Source organism: Lytechinus variegatus, chromosome 16 (assembly GCF_018143015.1).
Source record: "Lytechinus variegatus isolate NC3 chromosome 16, Lvar_3.0, whole genome shotgun sequence".
Taxonomy (NCBI): Eukaryota; Metazoa; Echinodermata; class Echinoidea; order Temnopleuroida; family Toxopneustidae; genus Lytechinus; species Lytechinus variegatus.
In genome coordinates, this window is record NC_054755.1 from 22288918 (window position 1) to 22308585 (window position 19668).

At 40.0% G+C, this 19668-nt stretch overlaps 1 protein-coding gene across 3 annotated transcripts in view; it reads left to right on the top strand.

The window, feature by feature from the left end:
• LOC121429642 (glycerophosphodiester phosphodiesterase domain-containing protein 5-like) overlaps positions 1–19668 on the top strand; it is a 72401-nt gene that overhangs the window by 27121 nt on the left and 25612 nt on the right. For all 3 annotated transcript variants that reach the window (XM_041626785.1, XM_041626784.1, XM_041626783.1), the window contains exons 3-10: positions 5030–5182; positions 6966–7069; positions 9094–9187; positions 10230–10289; positions 10585–10683; positions 12010–12103; positions 12802–12959; positions 13678–13763. In XM_041626785.1, the coding sequence (XP_041482719.1) occupies positions 5084–5182; positions 6966–7069; positions 9094–9187; positions 10230–10289; positions 10585–10683; positions 12010–12103; positions 12802–12959; positions 13678–13763 (794 nt within the window). In that variant the 5' untranslated portion in view covers positions 5030–5083. The remainder of the gene's footprint in view (positions 1–5029; positions 5183–6965; positions 7070–9093; positions 9188–10229; positions 10290–10584; positions 10684–12009; positions 12104–12801; positions 12960–13677; positions 13764–19668) is intronic.

The window sequence follows — 19668 nt, forward strand, 5'->3', positions numbered from 1 at the left end:
TTCGGATTTCGGTGACCCGGATTCGATTCCCACTTGGTTCGCTCGTGCCCTTTGGTAAGGCATTAATCCTCATTTCCAGGTTCCTCGGAGAGGACCTTAAGTCGTCGGTCTTGTTGTTGCTTGCTTACAAGTATTCATGTTTTCTTAGCAATCAGGTAAAAAAAAACACTACCAGGTAAATCAATGATCGATTTTGTAACGGTTGTATGCACTGACAAGTTGTTTTTTTTACAACTACCTGTAGTAACCATAGTAACAATCACGTGCTTGTCAGTCAATCAGATCCAACGAAAGTTGGATGATCAGGACCCCGTCTTACAAAGAAATACGATTGATCCGATCAATCTTAACTCTATGGAAATCCATCAGTGTCATAATTTTTTTCTACGAAAAATATGCACAATGACCTTCGTATATGCAGAGAGAAGCGCAGTGAATTTTCAAGAAAAAATGAATGAATATTCATCATACTTAGAAAATATTTTGAACAAACATGCATAATAGATGTTAACGTTGCTGGCCGTCCATAGTTGCGATTGATCGGATCAATCGCAACTCTATGGAAATCCATCAATATCATATTTTTTTCAACAGGAAATTTGCAAAATGTCCTTTGTAAAGAAAGGAGAACGCACCAAATTGTCAAGAAATCAATGAATTTATTAATATGCATCACATCTAGCATTTTTTAAAAACAAACATGCACTTTATATATTGACATTGCTGGCTTTCCATACTCGCGATGATTGGGTCAAACGCGATTCTTTGTAAGACGGGCCCCTGCCGTCCCGGGTTTTGTATTATTTAATTAAATATTGAGGAATTTGACAAATTCAAATTTGTTACCACAAAATGATAAAACACATATAATGTCGACATGGTGTGCTTCTTCAGTGCATACAACCCATAATATAACTTTTGTGAAAATAAACACCATTATTAGGTCTTGATTTCTCCATGCGATTTTGATAGAACTTCAGTATTACCGTTATAGTACGCCCTGTTCAATTTATTGGGGCGGTGCAAGAAACTTGCGATCAATTGCAAGTCTATTTTGGTCCCTAAATCAATTTTAAGTTCTAAAAGTAATTGCAAATGCGTGACTGAATGCTAATCTGCTCCTTGAAACGAGGAATGTAATCTAATTTGCTACAATTAAATTTGATCTATATAATTTGTAAAATTGCAACGGAATATTTGTAAATAATTGCAAATATCTATTTACAACACCCTCTATGTATCCAACCCATCTGTTGGTGTGTCTTTACCTCTTAAAAGTAGATGGGGTGAGTAGGGTGGACTTTAACTTCATGATCATGAAAGTGAGTGGTTGAACTTAATATTTTCAGATTAATTTTGAAAGAACTTAATGTCAGTGGAATGATGAAGGAACACCGTGACGCCAAGGACGCGATAAGTCGGGCCCCTTCCAAACTTACGATACTTGAATTTGATACTGGTTTAGTTGTTTATCGCATAAAATCGTCTAGTCTCTTTTCCTTCTTTTTTTTATTCCCCCTTCATTCTACCTTTTCTACTAGTCTGCAGGCACAGACCCTGATTGAGAATTTGATCAACAAGTGTGTCTCCACGCAAAGACTATAGCACATACAAAACTTGCTGTTTCAGGCTTGCACATTCAGACCCTTAACTAGAGTGAAGGGTTTGCACAGCAGACTACTTTTCTGCTGCCCTAGATGGCGTCGTGTACATACACCAGTCATTTTACACCCCCGTATTAATTGTTCGGTGCTAGTTCAGTATTATGGTTGTTATTGCAATACCTGTGATTGTTTTTTGTGCACACACTGTAAAAACTGTGGTGTTAAAACTGACACCAGTTGGTGTTAATAGAGGACCACACCCTGAGGTGTTAAAATAACATCCCAGAGATTGAACATAACACCAAAGAGTGTAAATGTAACAACCATAGGTGTTGTAATAACACCTATAGGTGTAAAACTAACACCACCAATTTAACACCGGTGTAAAATAACTGGTGTGGTCTTCTATGTACACCGGTTAACACCACAGTTTTTGCTGTGCACCTTGGTGTTGTGTTTAATCTATAGGGTGTAATTTTACCATCTCAGGGTGTGGTCCTTTCGGGGCATCCAACTGGGACGGTATCCTGAAAACCGTGTAAGCACAAAAACGGTGTTAGCTAACACGATTGGTATTTTAGATCCCCAATTTTTGCGGTGTAGGAGATCTTGTAGCACTTTAATTTGACCACGATCTCTTAAAACCTTGAATGATTCATTCATGTATCCAAATGAGTTGCACGCAGCAGACGTGATAGTCAATGAAGGGGCTATCGGAGAATCTCTAGCATGGCATGTCAAATGCAGCTTCTAAACACAGAAACTTGATGATTTTCAACTGATCAAAGCCCCATCCTGCCTATGAGGCCCCCTTATAAAAATATTCCTTTCGCAACGGCCCCCGATATATTTGGCACTAGGCATGCTAGGTGTACAGTATTATAATGATTCCTTTTTGTCAGATCCGTCAAAATTTCAAACCTCTAATGTGATCTGCCAAAAATTTGTTATTTCCAATCTAGTTGGACCTTGATCATGTGACCCAAGGACCAGAGAGAGAGAGAGTGTGGGGGAGACTGGTTTATTATGGTGATTTCCAAAATGATCATAAAGGGAAATGGGAGAGTAAAGAAGAAAAATGGGGAGAAATTATTAACGAAGAGTAGGGAGAAAGAAATGAGAGGCCCCCGTGGCCATCCGAAGCAGAGGAACAGTTGCCCCCAAGAAATTTTGAAAACTTTTTTTTTTACTAATATTTTTCACAAAGTTCACCAAAAGTATTCACGAAATCCTTCAAATTCAGTTAACAAATGCAAAAGTACCCCAACGATAAACTCGGTTTCTTCGCACTCTCGCTAACAGTTTTTTTTTTCGAAAAAGTTTTGGTGTTTTGCACCCCCCCCCCCCGCAAGCGTACAGCCAAGGAGGTCCGGATCATGATACCCCATTTTATCAATTTTAGAACGCAAATGATATCACTTAATAGGTAATATATTGCCCAGACCCTGTAAGAAAAAAACAAACAAACATAAAAAACCTTGTTTTACCCCCGGGAGCAATATCCTGATAAACTGTCTGAATAATTAAGAGTGTTCCTCGTGTGAATAAATTAGCGATGAATAGCGGTCAACTTAATTCGAAACGATACCAAAGTGACAAGGGTGATTAATTTACGTAGGCCTCAAATTTCTTATCACAGTAAAACAGAAAGGGAAGTTATGGTATTGCCTGTAAGACAAACAGGAGAGGAAAAATGAACATATGACCGCGACCAGCATTGACGATTGAGCATAAATATACCATGAACCATGTTTTAAATATTTCATATTTGTAGACAGATATCATTCTTAGGAAGCTAGTTTCTGGAAATGAGTTATAAGGAAATAATGCAGGAAAAATTCAGTAATCAGTAATGGAAAGAGAATTATGTAACATTCGTCTGTGTGATATAAAATGAACACAGTACACAATGATGCTATTAATTTTCCTTCATCTTTCTATAAGGGGTTTGTCTGACAATTAATCATCTGCTCTTTGTAAGTACCAGCAAAAATAGATTCCTTGATTACACTCTTCGGAATTATCTAAATTATTTTTTTTTTCGATATTGATATTCTAAATAGTTAATTTCGAACTTCATATTAGCGTAATTAGTGTTATAGTGCTTAATAGGAGCAGAAATGCATTCACATAATAGGTTGGAAATATCGTGTTTTATTTCCTTAAATCACACCAGAGTTAAATTTCCAATCAGTCCAAACTTTGTTTTTATATCGTGATTTATTTCTTCCTCCTGAAAACACAATAAATCATGCATGAGTAGTGAATCCAGATGTAAACATGTATGGACATATTTTGTTTCATCAAATTACGCATAACATATTGCCAATTAATACGATTATTGTAAACGTACTAATCTTACATCAATCAACAAAAGTGATAAAAGTAAAAATCAAGATCTCCATAACGTAACACCCCACGCATAAACACACACGACACATAATTCTGACAGTGAAAACGTTTTCCTAAGTTGTTTTTTTTCCATGTTTTCACCCATAATCATGTCCGGCTTTCAGACAAAGAAATTTTAAGGAGAGGATATAGTTCATAAATTTTACGATATCATTTCAAATCGACAACCGCCGTTTAAATATCACATCCACGAACAAAACTATTCGCCCTGTAGTCTGCTGTGAGCTTGTCAAACAAGTATCTTTGACTAAGAGTTTTTTTCCCCCAGGGGGTTCCCAAAACCAAAGATGAATCATATATTAAACTTGAAGAAGATGTCAGAACGTTTTTAGAAATTCGGTCGAGCTGTGCCCCCCAACCGGGATTGTCTGTTAAAAGTTTAAGTTCATGTACACTGTTAAAAATAATTTAAATAAAGCTGTGTACTAATTGATTCGCACAGAAGTTGTTTAAACATTTTGAGCAAGTGTTTAAAATCTTAAACAACAAAGTTTAAATTTAAATATTTATTATGAATGAATTAAGCATGGTTGTTTAAGATTTTAAGCATTTGATTGAACTATCGAAACAACTATACTGTGCGATTTACATAGTAAACAGCGTTGTTTAAATTATTGTTAACTGTGTGCAGTTATGAGAACATTTCATTTGCATGACATTTGGTAATGCGAGTTTTTCCACCTTATATTACGCAGATTTAGTGTCAGGGTATATTATGGGGAGTGGGTCTAGCCGGTGAAACCCGTTAAGGGTGGAATACTCCCCCCCAAAAAAAAAAAAAAATGCTTATGCCTTTCAGAAATAAAACGATGCGTTTGAAAAATTATACTGTCAATTCATCACTTTTCCTGGGGCCCTAAATTTTCTTTAAAAAAAATCAATATTTTAGAATGCAAAAATAGGTACCAAGGAGATAAACTAAATTTATTTTCATTTGTGATTTCTTTGATGCATGTGATATTTAAAAATGTGATCTATAAATAATCATAATCTTATTTTTCAATGTTTTGCAGTAATCTTTGACACGTCATCGATTGATCAAGAGTGACGTCACAAAGGTTACCACGATGGGCGGAGGCTGTTCGAGATGCTGCGCCAGCTGTGTATCGTGTTGCTATGGCTGCAGGAGGCACCGGTCGTACACACAAAAGATGACCACGAAAACGGTGAGAAATAACCCAAAATGAAAATAACTTCTTTCACCAACGATTGATGAATTTTATTTGTAGCGGACTGGGAACGATTTTTTTTAGGGGGGCTGGATTGTATATAAAAAAAAAACACGAACAAAAAAAGAGGGTTCGAACCAAAATGAAGATGGATAATTTGTTAACGAAAAATTTTACAAGCAAAAAAATGAAATGGAGAATGATTAAGGTATAATTCTACACTATTACCAGCAGGGGCGGGGGAGCTGCATGCCCAGAACAATTATTGGGGATGCCTCAGCCCCTCAGCACCCCAACACCCCCGCTTCCCAGGGCCATGGCTGTATGGTTACCATGGTTACGTGGACAGTTTGTCAGATCACGTGATAGAGATCACCATCAGTTGAAAAGTTGACACCCCCAAAATAATAATACACTTCGGCGATCAAACCTTAGAATTCCATGCACAAAGTACACTTATGGTTCGTTTTGAAACGCCCGAGTCGTAGCCGAGGGTGGTTGGACTGTATCGGGGGTTACCGAATGTAAATTAACTGATGTTCTCACAAGATGTTATGTATTGTTTTGTTTTCGATATCTTATAGATCAGGACGTCCATCTTTTTTTCACCGGTAATTATTTCGTATTATCTTGACACTGTTTGGTGTTTAGTTTCAAGTATATGGTGTAATTATATAACACCAGATGATGCGATCCTCTCAATTTTCTCTGTAGTTATAATAATAGAAATTTCGATTCCTTCTTACAAAGTCTGGTGTCATTATCAAATATAATCTTTTCCTCGCGAAAATTCAGGATAGACTAACTTTACCCAGAGCCCAATTACGTATAAGACACCGCAAAACCCCAGATGTTGACCGGTGTACCATTCTCTGGTTTGGATGTAAAAGGGGACTGCTGTAAACCAGTCTTTTACTCCGGTGGTTAGTTCATTACCTACTGTGTGTTTAATATTACAACACCTTTGGTAATTACTTTAATACTCGCTGGTGTAATGATCAGTCTTCAGGGTGTAATTTCAACACTTTAGGAGTGGAGTCCCAATTTTTACAATTTTTGCGCCATTCAGCTGTCTCTTCCTTCATTCTGATTGGTTGTTTCAGAGTATTATTTGTTACCATGGTATTTACAGTAGTTGTCATTGGTTGGCCAAATATATAACCTTTTCCCAAACAGGACCCGGGACTAAAGAATATCGGCAGTAAATGTGTGACCCGAGTTCTGACCCTTCATTTTGCAAGGAAACAACAACAACAGCAACAGCAATACAAAAAAAAACATAATTCGCTTCGATAAATCCCACTAAATGGCAAAGACCTCTGTACCAAGAAGAGCTTCATTTATCCAATGTGAATTCTATTTTCAATGTGTCTGGAAAGCGATGTTTGTGAAAGAGCATTATTGCGTTGCACAGGCCTTTACCAGGCTCGTTAACTTCGATACATAATTTATGGATTAAAGGAGCTTTAATCTTTCTTGTATATTTGTTCACAGGACACATTTATTTTTATTTATCAAAAACGAAGAAAGTCGGCAATACCTATATGAGATAAACACAATAACCATGTCATGCATTACATAGAAATAAAATGCAGAGTAGCGATGGGTCTTCATTGTTATTATCATAATCATCATAATCATAATTATTACATTGTAACTAATGTTTACATGCTTATTCATGTATGTATGGGAATATATTTTACAATAACATGAATCATTTGTAACTTTGTGTTATGTTGTCAATAAATTTATATTCAAGTTATAATGTTTCTCCCCACAGGCGGAGCGCGTATGGTTTTGTGTGATGGCGTTCACATTTCTCGCTACACTTGCAAATATGTTCCTATGGGTTTCTTCCGATAACGACGCCGACAGTGTGAACGCGTGAGTATACAATGTGAAAAAAAGACTCAGTCTCGTATTCTGAACTGGGGTTTGATTAAAGCTCTGGTATGAGGTTGTAGTTTAACTATATGGAAAGCCAGATGATATGTAAATCTTTAACATTATATAGGTTAATATTTTCACTCATAACTTGTTAGGAATAGTAACTAAATAATTTCCTTGACCGTGAAAGCACGAGGAAAGAGTCTAGTAAAAAGGAAACATAATATACTAAATGTTGACATTTTCAGTTCCCATGATATTGACAATACGGGTCATAGTCAATAAAAAATACTTTTATAGTCATATCTATATTTTGAAGAGGAAGTACGACAAAATATTGATGCTGGATCACCAACGTTGTTCTGAAAAAAAAAAACACACGCAAAAAATCTTAGACTGGATGATCATCGTCAGATCTATTTGTAAATCCATAGTCGAATGAATGCAATAAAAGTTCTCATTAATGATGAGAGTGGTTCGTTGGGGGCGCTAAATAGAGTTAGACAGTTGTACTGTGTTCATGGTGTACTGCACCGGTTGCCGCCTGATTTGACCGTGGTCAATCTGTTTTTCTTTTGTCAATTTATTACAACTGTTTTCATATCATGGATTGTTTTATTTTTGTTAGTTGCTGGTGTTTTTTTCAGTCAGTTTATGGAAGGAGGGGGGGGGGGGGTAATCTTTTGACTTAGAAGAAAAACTTGATTCACTGCAATCAGAAATATTTGTTTTGTACCATACATAAATTTGTCTACATAGTGTTTAATATCAACATCACCCGTGTATATATGAAAAAATGTAGGTTTTCACAAATTTATAGTACTTATAGGTTAGTAAGGTTACACAACATTCTTTACCTAAAACATTCATTAAAATGCATTTCCGCGTCATATCGACTCTGCACTCATCAAGTTTGAGCCATGTCCTTCCGAAGTTTCCTTTCCTTTGAACCCAAATGAAAAAAAAAATAATGCAAAGGACAGTTAGTCTTTATTTTTACTTTTCAGAAATTAAATGTTTCCATCAAAGAATGCATGAATGCCTGAGGAAGTTGGTGAATTTGGCGGATGTACACTTAATGCAATAACGACTTTAGGATAGAAATTAGAGCGGTTTGGTGACGTCAATTTTAGCATGACGTCACAATGCTACAGGACAAGGCCATGAAAGAAACCACTGAAGTGCCGGAATACGTTTTATGTTTCATTGATGAATCTACATTTTTTGAAACATATTTTAGGCATCTAAAGATCTATTAATGGGTTCATGTCTAATGACATTCCACATTGCATTTTCCGCTCATTCAATTTGTCAAATAAAATTATGCAATCAGTCATATAAGCCCCACAGTCACCGAATTTGTTTATTTTTATGAGATTTATACAATTTAAAAGAAACACGATGAGGAATTCATGTAATTGAAGGAAACAAAGAATCTTCATACCATACGAAAATTTATCACCCCCCCCCTTTTGAAATTTCAGCTCAATATTATTTCCCTTTTTATCTTAATTCAATTCGTTGCATTGGACACGAGGTAGTACAATAAGAATTTAACATAGTTAAGATTGCATTACCTTTATAGTCTAAAATGCTTCATAATATATGACTTTCCTTGAGAGAAATTAATTTACACTGCAAAACTCCTGTGTTGATTTAACACCAGCCCGGAATCTATATATGTCCACACCACAGAAGTTTTAAACAACACTGGTTTCGATTTGGTCTATCACCAGTGTTTATGCAACACCAATTAGTATTAAAACAACATCGGCTTGATTCCAAACTGGTGTTGTTTCAATACTTCTCTGGTGTGGACATAAATATATTCAGGTTCAGGGCTGGTGTTAAATCAACACCGGAGTTTCTGCAGTGTAGAGAGAGACACAAATTAATGACGGGTGGTGCTTACACCTGAAACACCAAGCAAGACATTTACTCTTTTTTTTCGGGGGGGGGGGGTGAGGGGCGGCAGTTCGATTTAATTTGTTTTTCTTTCCCCAAATTTCTTTTTTATACAGGGGTTTCTGGAAGTCGACAGGAGTATGGTTCCCATTCTATTTTACATTTCAGATCATCTCTTACGTAACATTTGCTTACGTCATGCTCCTTATGGTAAGTACACCTTGAAACAAAAATGATACTTTATACTAAAACAGAAACAAAAAAAGTTCAAATTAGCATCCGCGAAAGGCAACATTCGATCTCGTTAGCGTATTGCGTGCAATCTTGTGCCAAAATTGCATCTTTTGTTCCCATTTCTGCATCCGCTTGCACCGTTAAAGTTGCAACCTCGCACCATTTAAGGTGCGTTAATATTATTGCATTGAAAGGGTGCAAATTCGTACCTTTCATAAAAAAGTGTAGTAGCCTACAGCTCTACAACCGAAAATAGTGCAAAATGTTGTACCCAACTACACATTTAAAGGTACATCAAGTTTTTCAGGGTGCACAGTTGCACCCCAGACATTTTTTTCATGACGTTGCATTTGAAGGGTTCAAAATTGTATCTCTTTTTTTTTGCATCCCAATGATTATGGACAATTTGTATGCTCCTATAGTTCCAACGTCTGTTACATGCGTATGTCTGGTTAGCAAAATTGATTACCTTTTAATGGACATTCTTTAGACGTCTGATACATAGCAAAACACAGTTTACTAAAATTTAATCCATTAATGTTTTCTATACGAACCTTACAGTATTGTTTAACAGTATTTACAGTCATACTTAATTTATTGAGAATTAAATGTCAAAAATTATTCGTTGTTGTCTAAGATTTTTTTTAAAACCGTTTAAACGACCATTTAAACAACTACTGTAAGGTTCATGCAGTAAACAGCGTAAGTCCCGTAAGTGTTTTTTTTTTTTCTGGGGAACTGACATCACTTTAACTGTTTGCGTTGATGAAGGCTCTCGTCACGAAAGCGAAAGGTCGCCCTCTCTCGACATTGATGATGTGGGTCTTTCGAATACCCCCGACGATGACATGCGAACACCTTTAGCAATATCAAAGTGTTATCTTCAACTTAAAAAAATCTCTCCTTCTTTCTTAATGATATATAAATATTAATAGATACATTATCATTATCGAACATTATTTGATTTGTGTGTGTTATAAATGATTTATAATTCATATTCTCTCTATTCATTTGATAGTTATTTGGATTTCTACACATGGCGCTGGTGGAAAGACTTCAATTACACATGATACATAAGGTTTGTATTATTTTATTAACACAGCTATTCATTTATTCAAAAGAAATAAAAAGATTATTAGAGCAAGAAAAGGAAGAAGAAAATAGGAAAAAGGAAGAAGAAGAAGGAGAGGAGGAGGAGGAGGAGGAAAAGGAGGAAGATAAAGTATAAGAAGACGAAAAGGCGAGCAGAAAAACAAGAATAGAAAAAACATAGCAATATCGACAGCACAAAACGGGAACGATGCAAACAACAATAATATACCTTTTCCAGAACAAAATAATTATCAAAGTCTATTTCTTTTTAATGTATCCAGATCGGTGTTGTGATGTCACTTGTGATGACGATAACTCTCCTTGTCTTTGTCAGCATTCGATTACGTCATCTCTGGCATTTTGTTCCAGAACTTCTGGAGGTATGGTATGCCGAATATTTTGAACCCATTATCTGAAACATATTAACATTGATATTGTCCAGCGATAAATCATATTACGAATTCGTCGAAAACAATCTTTTGGGACCCTGGATAAAAAGATTGCTTTCAAAGTTCTAACCCTAATAATTTTTCAAACTTGAATTTCTAAAGATATGAAATTTAGCATTTATAGTATCATCATAACAAGGCTTTCCGGTATCACCATTCTTTGGTACACAGCAAAAACTGTGGTGTTAACCGGTGTACATAGAGGACCACACCAGTTATTTTACACCGGTGTTAAATTGGTGGTGTTAGTTTTACACCTATAGGTAATATTACAACAGGGGGCGACCGTTTTTCTACGGGAAAGAACACAGTGTTTCACAGTGTGTTCCACAGTCAGTGTGCCACAGTGTGTTCACAGTGTGGAACGCAAGGTGAGCAAGGACATTGCGTACGGATGCTCGCTAGGGGGCGGTCGTTCTATTAAATTTAATAATTCCAACAGTGTGAATCACACATTCACAGAGTCGACCGTGTGAACAGGATGTGAACAGTCCCACTGTCGAGGTCTCCACAGTGTGAAAATATATTCACACTGTTGAATTTGAGCATTTTAACAGTGTGAATAATAGTTTCACATAGTCCACTATGTGAACACACTGTGATCACTCTTTGTGACATTGTGTTCTTTCCAGGTGGGTGTTTCATAAAGCTGCACAACTTAACGCACAACTTTTCTCCACAGTGTGAAAATATATTCACACTGTTGAATTTGAGCATTTTAACAGTGTGAATAATAGTTTCACATAGTCCACTATGTGAACACACTGTGATCACTCTTTGTGACATTGTGTTCTTTCCAGGTGGGTGTTTCATAAAGCTGCACAACTTAATGCACAACTTTTCTCCACAGTGTGAAAATATATTCACACTGTTGAATTTGAGCATTTTAACAGTGTGAATAATAGTTTCACATAGTCCACTATGTGAACACACTGTGATCACTCTTTGTGACATTGTGTTCTTTCCAGGTGGGTGTTTCATAAAGCTGCACAACTTTACACACAACTTAACGCACGACTGGAACATGATCTTATAGGTACTAAGTCAACTACATATGGATAGTGTGGCACCCGTAAAGTCTTGCATAACTTTACGAGCTTTATGAAACACCAACTGGAGGGTTATGTCGTCTACCGCACTCCCCCCGCACATCAAAATGATTATGGCGTCACTAAAGAAGGATGACAATGTAACAATGTTTGGCATATAAAATGTCGTTTCTTTCATTATTGTTTTTCTTTACATTACATTATCCAGTACATCGGACCTTTCCTTCAGTTGGTAGCCGTTGCCTTTCTGACCATCATGAGTTGGTTTGTTGCCGGAAGTCTAAGCACGCTGCAGAGAAGAGGTTGGTATACCCCTTGTTCCACAAACCCTTTTTTATATTAAAATTTCATTGAAATAAATCATAAAAATCACAGTATCTATAAAGGAATGAAACTTTCGTATCAGTCTCAAGTTTAAGCTACTATTACAAACTACTGAAATTGTGCGATTCCATTGGTCAAGCAAAAATTGTCATTCTAGTATATTTGTTAATGATTATAGTGACGTAATGGGGGGGGGCAATGTCCCCAAAGCCCCTATCCCCTCCTCTATACGCCAGTGATAGGATTTAAGATGCTCATTACGAGAAAATGTAGTCAAGATAAGGATGGTAAAATTCACATTTTAATAAAAATATTTTCATAAAAGAAACACGTTTCATTTTGTAACGAATGAATATGCCGTACTCTAGTACGGCATCTATCTAATCTAGTTTTGTAATGTTGTTTATACGTATTGAAACTAAGTTACAAGGGCTTGCCTCCCATACAAGCTTTGCTTTTCTTGGCAAGCCCCTCCGTTCTGTTTTATGTTATTAGTCAAAGTTACTTTAGTTCGCATTTGTTCTCATTGTTTATACGTTCTAATTCTTATGCATTATTCCGATTGATATTGTACTTAAAATTTGACTATGTCTTGTTACTTTGATTGTGTTGTGCTTTGTAAACGGAAATGAATAAATCTTAAATATCATTATCATTATTTTGTGTTTTCTTTCAGCCGGAATTCCGTTTCGTGACGCCTCATTCTGGTATTTCTTGGTCCTGATTGGTCTATACATTACGCCGATTTTCATCGAATCACCTTGCATTATGACGCAACATCATGAAGACAATCCGCCCAAGCCACTCCTCTTTGCTCACAGAGGCGCGGAAGAGGTAGGTTTCGTGCATGCATAGAGATATATTAGTACATCTCTTTGGTTTCGTGTGAATTACAGTTGTGTGTAATTTTGTGTGAGTTTCAAGGGGTGTCTTCTGATTGGCTAACCCAGCAGTGATGTCATGATTCATGTCGCCCAATCACGTTTTGCCATTATGTAGCAGCATGGTGACAACCGAAGCCCCTTTGATTAATGCACAGAAGAGGAATGCATATGTCATTATATAAAATGTCTATCCATTTCCAAATTTGAATTGCATATTACATTAATTTTATTCCTTTGAGATTGGTGGAAATATGTGCGTTTGTTACACCAAACTAAATAATTCAATATTTCCACATTTCAACTAGTCACTAACGACAGCGCGTGTAGCATTGTTTAATATTCTGGACCAAGACATCAGACGAACGAAATTTTATTTTGCTGGCCTGATTTCCCTTCATACTTGTAAAGTATGACAAATCCGTTGAAATAATTCGTGTTTGCAAATTTGATTTGAAAAAAAAAGATAAACAATCATACACCTGTGGTGATATAAAGGTGTTAAAATGTGAAATGATCCAGTAATCAATTATGAAATTTATTTAGTAATTATGAAAAAGACATCAAAATATAATGTCAAAGTTAACCTGCTTTGGATCTAAGAATTCAACAACATAAAAGGGACTTATATTTGTACCGCATGAATTTTCTTTTTTCTTTTTCCAATGTAGATTGCCCCTGAAAACACAAATATTTCCTTCATGATCGCTTTAGATGACTACGATGCATATGGGATAAAAACAGATGTCAGAATAAGGTAAAATGATTGATCTATTTTTTATTTATTTATTTATCTATCTATCTGTCTATTTTTATATGTATGTATTTATTTATTTATTTATTTATTTGTTTGTTTATTTGAACATATTTATTCAGGTACAAAAGATCGGTATAAAACTGTTTTTCATGACCTGATGAAAACATAAAGAAGAACATAAATCATCATATCATACATGAAAATAAAGTCAAAATCTAAGTCAAAGATAACAATGATTGGTAGCATAAATAGACAAATATTTTTATTTACATCAATAACTGGGATATACCCATTTGATTTGCTAGTTCATTACGATGAACCTGCGTGCCGAATATAGAGTACACAATTTTTCCTGCGCGCGCGCTGCATCTCCCTACCAACGCACTATCCCAAGATCGTCGCGCAATTTGGCGTCCATTTCCTCTTTTACTTTCGCCTGCGGTCGAGTGCAGTCGCAAGCTAAGTACACTCTCAAAATTGCATTTCTGTTTTCCGTTTGGATACTTTATTGTGCAATTCTTCCCTTATTTCAATCTTATTTTCTCTCATCTAAGATTGTTATAGGATTATCACGTCGCGCGGAGCTTCCGTGATATTATTTTAACGTTTCTTGTCCCTCTTCGTGAGTTTGTTTTTTTTTAAGATACGTTTCTCACAGGCGGGTTGTCTTCACCTCTCCGCCCCATAGCTCCGCGCCTTCCTGCTCGGGCGTTGTCTTCGCTCCTTTTTAATCCTTTTAATTCTTTTTATTCACTGACTTCTTCGTTTATACGACTCGTCGTGAATTTAATTGATTTATTTCTCCACAGATAGGTTCTGTAGGACGTTAGGAGCGTCGTATTCCAGCCTCGTTTCAAGTTCTTTGTCTCTTGTTTCGAGTTAGTTGATTGTTCTTTTGTTTCAATCAATCCTTTGCTCTTGTATTTATTAATTGAATTAATTGGTTAATTGATTAATTAATTAATTGATTGATTCTTTTAATTCTTGACTTGCTCCTTTGCCTCGATTCAAGTTCTTTGTTTCTTGCTTCGAGTTAGTTGATTGTTCTTTTGTTTCAATCAATCCTTTGTTCTTGTGTTTATTAATTGATTAATTATTCAATTAATTATAAAAAAAAAAAAAAAAATATTTTCTTTCCTTCACAAGAATACTTAGATTTTTTTTTTAGGAAGCCGTCTCCTGTCAGCGTTCGTCGCCTTTGACTCGGCCTTCCTTCTCGGGAAAGCTATCTTTGTTTTTCCCCCCTTCCTTTTCAAGTCAGCTACCGGTCTCTGGACTTATAATTTTTTTTTTCTTAAACTTCTTGTTTATAAAAAAAAAAAAAAAAGGAATCTTGCTCCCCTTTTTTCCTTAGCTGATCCTCACCTCAAGAAAAATTATTATTTTTTTTCTTTTGAACAGGTGGACACAACAAAACAACAACAAAAAAAAAAGAAGAAAACTTAGTGTTTTCTTCTTTTTAGATGCTTCCCCCCTTCCTTCTTTTCAGAATTTTGGCGGAAGCAGATTCTTGTTGTGATAATCAAATAATTAATTTTTCTAACGGACTTCAGGGACAGTGTCTCTTAATAATTCTCAATTATTACTGTTTCCTTTGTTCTGGGATTTTACCTTGTATCATCCTTGTGAGATCCGTTTTTGACTCTCAAAAGTCCGCTTTTTGAGGTCCTTGTCTTCTGGGTTGGGGTTTGTTCCCCCCCCTACCCCCTTTGCTTCTCTTTTTTTCTATCTTACTACTAGATCACCCTACGGCAATAATGAGCCTTTCGGACTCTCTTTCTCAAGAGCCTCAGGCGGCTGCTGTTTCGGGGCCCGACACCGGGGTCTTATCCCCCACCACAGGTAGTATAGATAGCGAGAACAGAGTCAGAGCCCCGTGGGCTCTCAAAGGGGTGGAACCGTGGACGCGCGTTCACGTGTCCCGCTTAATAAGGGTGGAACCGTGGATTTGCGACCACGTGCCCGCACGGTGATGGCCAAGGCTTCCGTCCCGGAACCTGAACCTTATTGGGGAGCGTCGCACTAGTACAGAAAACGGCGACTCCTCTAGGGCTGTCAGACCCACCGGCCATCGGGTCACCTAAAGTCCGGGGGGAGAGCACGGGTCTCTCCACCCGGCAAAGACTAGGCTCGATGCCGTGTAAGACCCCTCTAGGGAGCGTCGGCAAAGGGCTACCAGCCCCTAGTCGGAAGAGGCACCTGAGTCCGACCGTGTCGGACTCTCAATTCAATCTGACGCCGTCAGATTCGGCCGACGCCTCCTCTCGCTCGGCTAGCTCTCCCCGTGGGAGAGCTAAGGAGAGGAAGACAGGCGCAGCCCAGCCTCTTGTCCCTTCTTCCGCTCCGGCGCCGGAGCAACCGAAGAAGAAGAAGAAAAGAAGAAGAGGAGAACCACAGACGTAAGCCCCGCCCCGTCGGGCGGTCTGTCCTCTGATTCTTTTGATGGCCAGGCCTCTCAGCTTCTCAAGCTAATCTAGAGTGCCCTCCAGCACTGCGGGTTTTTACCCCCAGGCTTGCCTGCTTCAGCCGACGGTACTACCAACCGAGCGGATCAAGCAGACACCGGCCATCCAACACACCTCGGAGAGTCACCGGCAATATCATGTTTCGCCGGCTCACGCACCTGCAAGGGAAATTCCCGCTAATACACAGGTGCTATCGACATACGGGCGTCGCCCGCCATTATGTCACCAGACTCCCAATCATTATACCCTCTTCTGCCCCCCGGCGGGGGCCGCATAGAAGAGGAAGAAGAAGAAATTCTAGGTCGCTAACCCCGCTGTGCGGGTAGACCTTCCCTTCTGATTCTTGTGCCGACGGCCAGGCGTCGTAACTTCATGTTACAACAGAACGCCCTCGAGCACCACGGATCTTCATCCTAATGCTCTCTGTCAGCTAAAACCGCCGTGTCGAGCACCAGGCAGGTCAAGCAGACAGTCGCCGTCTCGCACCTCGGAGAGTCACCGGCAATATGATTCGCCGGCCCACGCACCTGCAAGGGAAATCCCCGCTAATACACAGGTGCTATCGACATACGGGCGTCGCCCGCCACTATGTCGCCAGACTCCCGATGATTGTTCCCTCTTCTGCCCCCCGGCGGGGGCCGCACAGAAGAGGAATAACAAGAAGAAAGTCTAGGTCGCTAATCCCACTTTGCGGGCAGACCTTTCTTTCTGATTCTTGTGCCGATGGCCATGCGTCGTAACTTCATGTTACAACAGAACGCCCTCGAGCATCACGGATCTTTATCCTCATGCTCCCTGTCAGCTAAAACCGCCGTGTCGAGCACCGGGCAGGTTAAGCAGACATTCGCCATCTTGCACCTCGGAGAGTCACCGGCGATTTCATGATTCGCCGGCTCACGCACCTGCAAGGGAAATCCCCGCTAATACACAGGTGTTATCGACATACGGGCATCGCCCTCCATTATGTCACCAGACTCCCGATATTTGTGGGTCAGGCGTCGCACATACTCCCATGAGCAGTGCGGGTAATTCACCCACGCTTCATATCAGCTTCAGCCGCCTTGCTAAGCACTGTGCGGCTCAAGCAATCACCTGTCCTCTCACACCGGGCATTTATTGAAACGCTGTTCACCTACACGGTGACCCCCGTTTCTATGCAGGTGCTTCCGACATACGGCTTTCAAGCATCAATATGTCGGCAAGCTCTCGGTGACCGACGGCTGGACTTTGCATCCGTTCAGGCTGCATCTATGCGTCCCCGAGCATTACGGGTTCTTATCCTCGTGTTCTCCGTCATTATAAGACCGCCGCGGTCTTATTGCTGGCGTCGGGTATTGAGCGGATTGAGACTTCTCTCGCCAACCCGCACTCCGGGGAGCCATCGGCGAGTTACCTGCATGGGTATTCCCCTTTTTATGCAGTTACTCCCGAATTCGCCCTCTACGTCAAGCCCACGTACGGCGACGACTCCTTCAGCGGTAACTCTCTCCATTCTACCCCCTAAGCGGGCCCGTAGATTGGAGGTAAGAATCTCTTACATACCGCATGCCGCACTTCTCTCGTGAGAATGTTTGGCTGCTTTGAGGGGGCAACCTATCACGTCCGCGGTCCGCCCGCCCAGGCGACGGGACCGTCGGTTTCTGGCCTGAACCTCACTTTCTATTCGAAAGTAAGGGTGCCCTGTCTTACTTAGCTCCTACCCTTGCAAGGCCAGAGTCAGGGCTAGTACAGACACCCGTCCTCCAGCGATCGCCGCTGAAGAGAGGGCGACTCCGATATGAGCACCATCACCGCTCAGCGGTATGTCTCACTACCTCATAGCTCTCCGAACTTATGAGTATGTATATCGGATCTGAATGTCACGGCGATTTAAAGTTCTCCTGTGCTTAGTAATCGCTACGCCTTCACCACCCGGTGCATTATGGTTATGTTAACCTATTGTCTCGTATTCGGGCGGCTCGTTCGAGCCCTGCCCGAGCTGCCATCACCGGTCGTCCAGCCGGACACCGCCGAAAGCACCCGCACCGAATACCTGGAGGGAATCAGCTTTTCATATGCTAGATATCCCTCCTGTTGACATTCACAGCTGTTCCCCGAGTCCTTCCCGGTCGGGTAAGCATCATCTCGGAGGAAAGAAACCGCCGTACATCTCATGAGATTATTGGCTATGTACGTGCGTTCAAGCTTGTTTAAAGCCCCAGACTTCTCTGTCGGCATTCTATGCCTATTTTCTGGGCACACCCACCGTACCGGGTCGGCGAGTTTACACCAAACAGTACGCCTTCAGACCATCGGTCGAGCTCTAACAGTCTATCTTATAGACTGCCCTCTATGTGGGTCAAGCTTGCGGGCGTCTCCGCCGTTTCCTCCTTGTGTGGAGTGGTCTACGGTGGATGTCTTACCGTGCCCATTTGTCGAATCGTCTTCTTATTTAGAAGCTTTTTCACTCGGCACACTCGAGTCACCTCGCATGCTGCTTTCATCCTCCCTCCATGCAATGCATGTGGCCATGGTCACCGCACGACCGAGGATGATGTAACCGTGGATGCATGTATGCTTATGCCTACCTAACCACAATCACTACGACCCGCTTTTTCTCGGGCCGACTGCGGATGAGTCTCTCCATGTAAGTGATTTACTTCACTGGAGTTCTTCTTTTAGAAACTTAGATGCTCATCCCCCACTGCTTAGGGCGTCATTTTTGCCGCCCCCCGCAGCTTTTTGGAACTCCTTATTCTCCGATATCGGACTGTTCCACGCTGCCGCAACCGGCGCCGGCGGTGCTTGCTCTTACGATCACCTGAGAGACCAGGCCTTGTGGCTGTTTTCATAAACAACTGGTTCTCACCGCAGACTGATGGAAATTTTTGTGTTTATTTTCCTCAAGTCTCCCTCCTTCGCTTGTTTCTTCAAGCGAGGACATCGACACTCTTAGCCAGTTTCCGTCCCTAACTTGATAGGACAGGGCCGTTGCTACCTCATTCGATTCCGTTGGGAACGTACTGTTGAGGTATCATATCTGGCGATGTCTGTTCGTTAGAACATCTCTTGATTGTCGCCTTCACGTATGATCATGACAGAGACTTTTCGCCAGCTCCCTCTGGCGTACACTTGCTGCTGCTAGGGATTCCCCCGCCCGGCGGTCATCCATCGCAGCCTAGCCTCACGGGCTCTCTCGGCAATGGTGGCTTGAGCCAAGCCACCTCTTCCACCGCGGGCACTGCACCCTCAGATGGGTGCTTCGATCAGTACGGGAGAAAGGGGATCCTGAGTTCTCTCTCGATCACTCGGTCTATCACACTTTTGTCGTGATGTGTACCGCGCTGTTTCTCTGACACGCCCGGTTGAGCTATTTTAACCAGACTGCTTTATTCTACATAGGCAGCAGGTCCGCGGTATTTCTTATTAAAAGGATGGCACTCAGTCGCTTTCTCGACCCT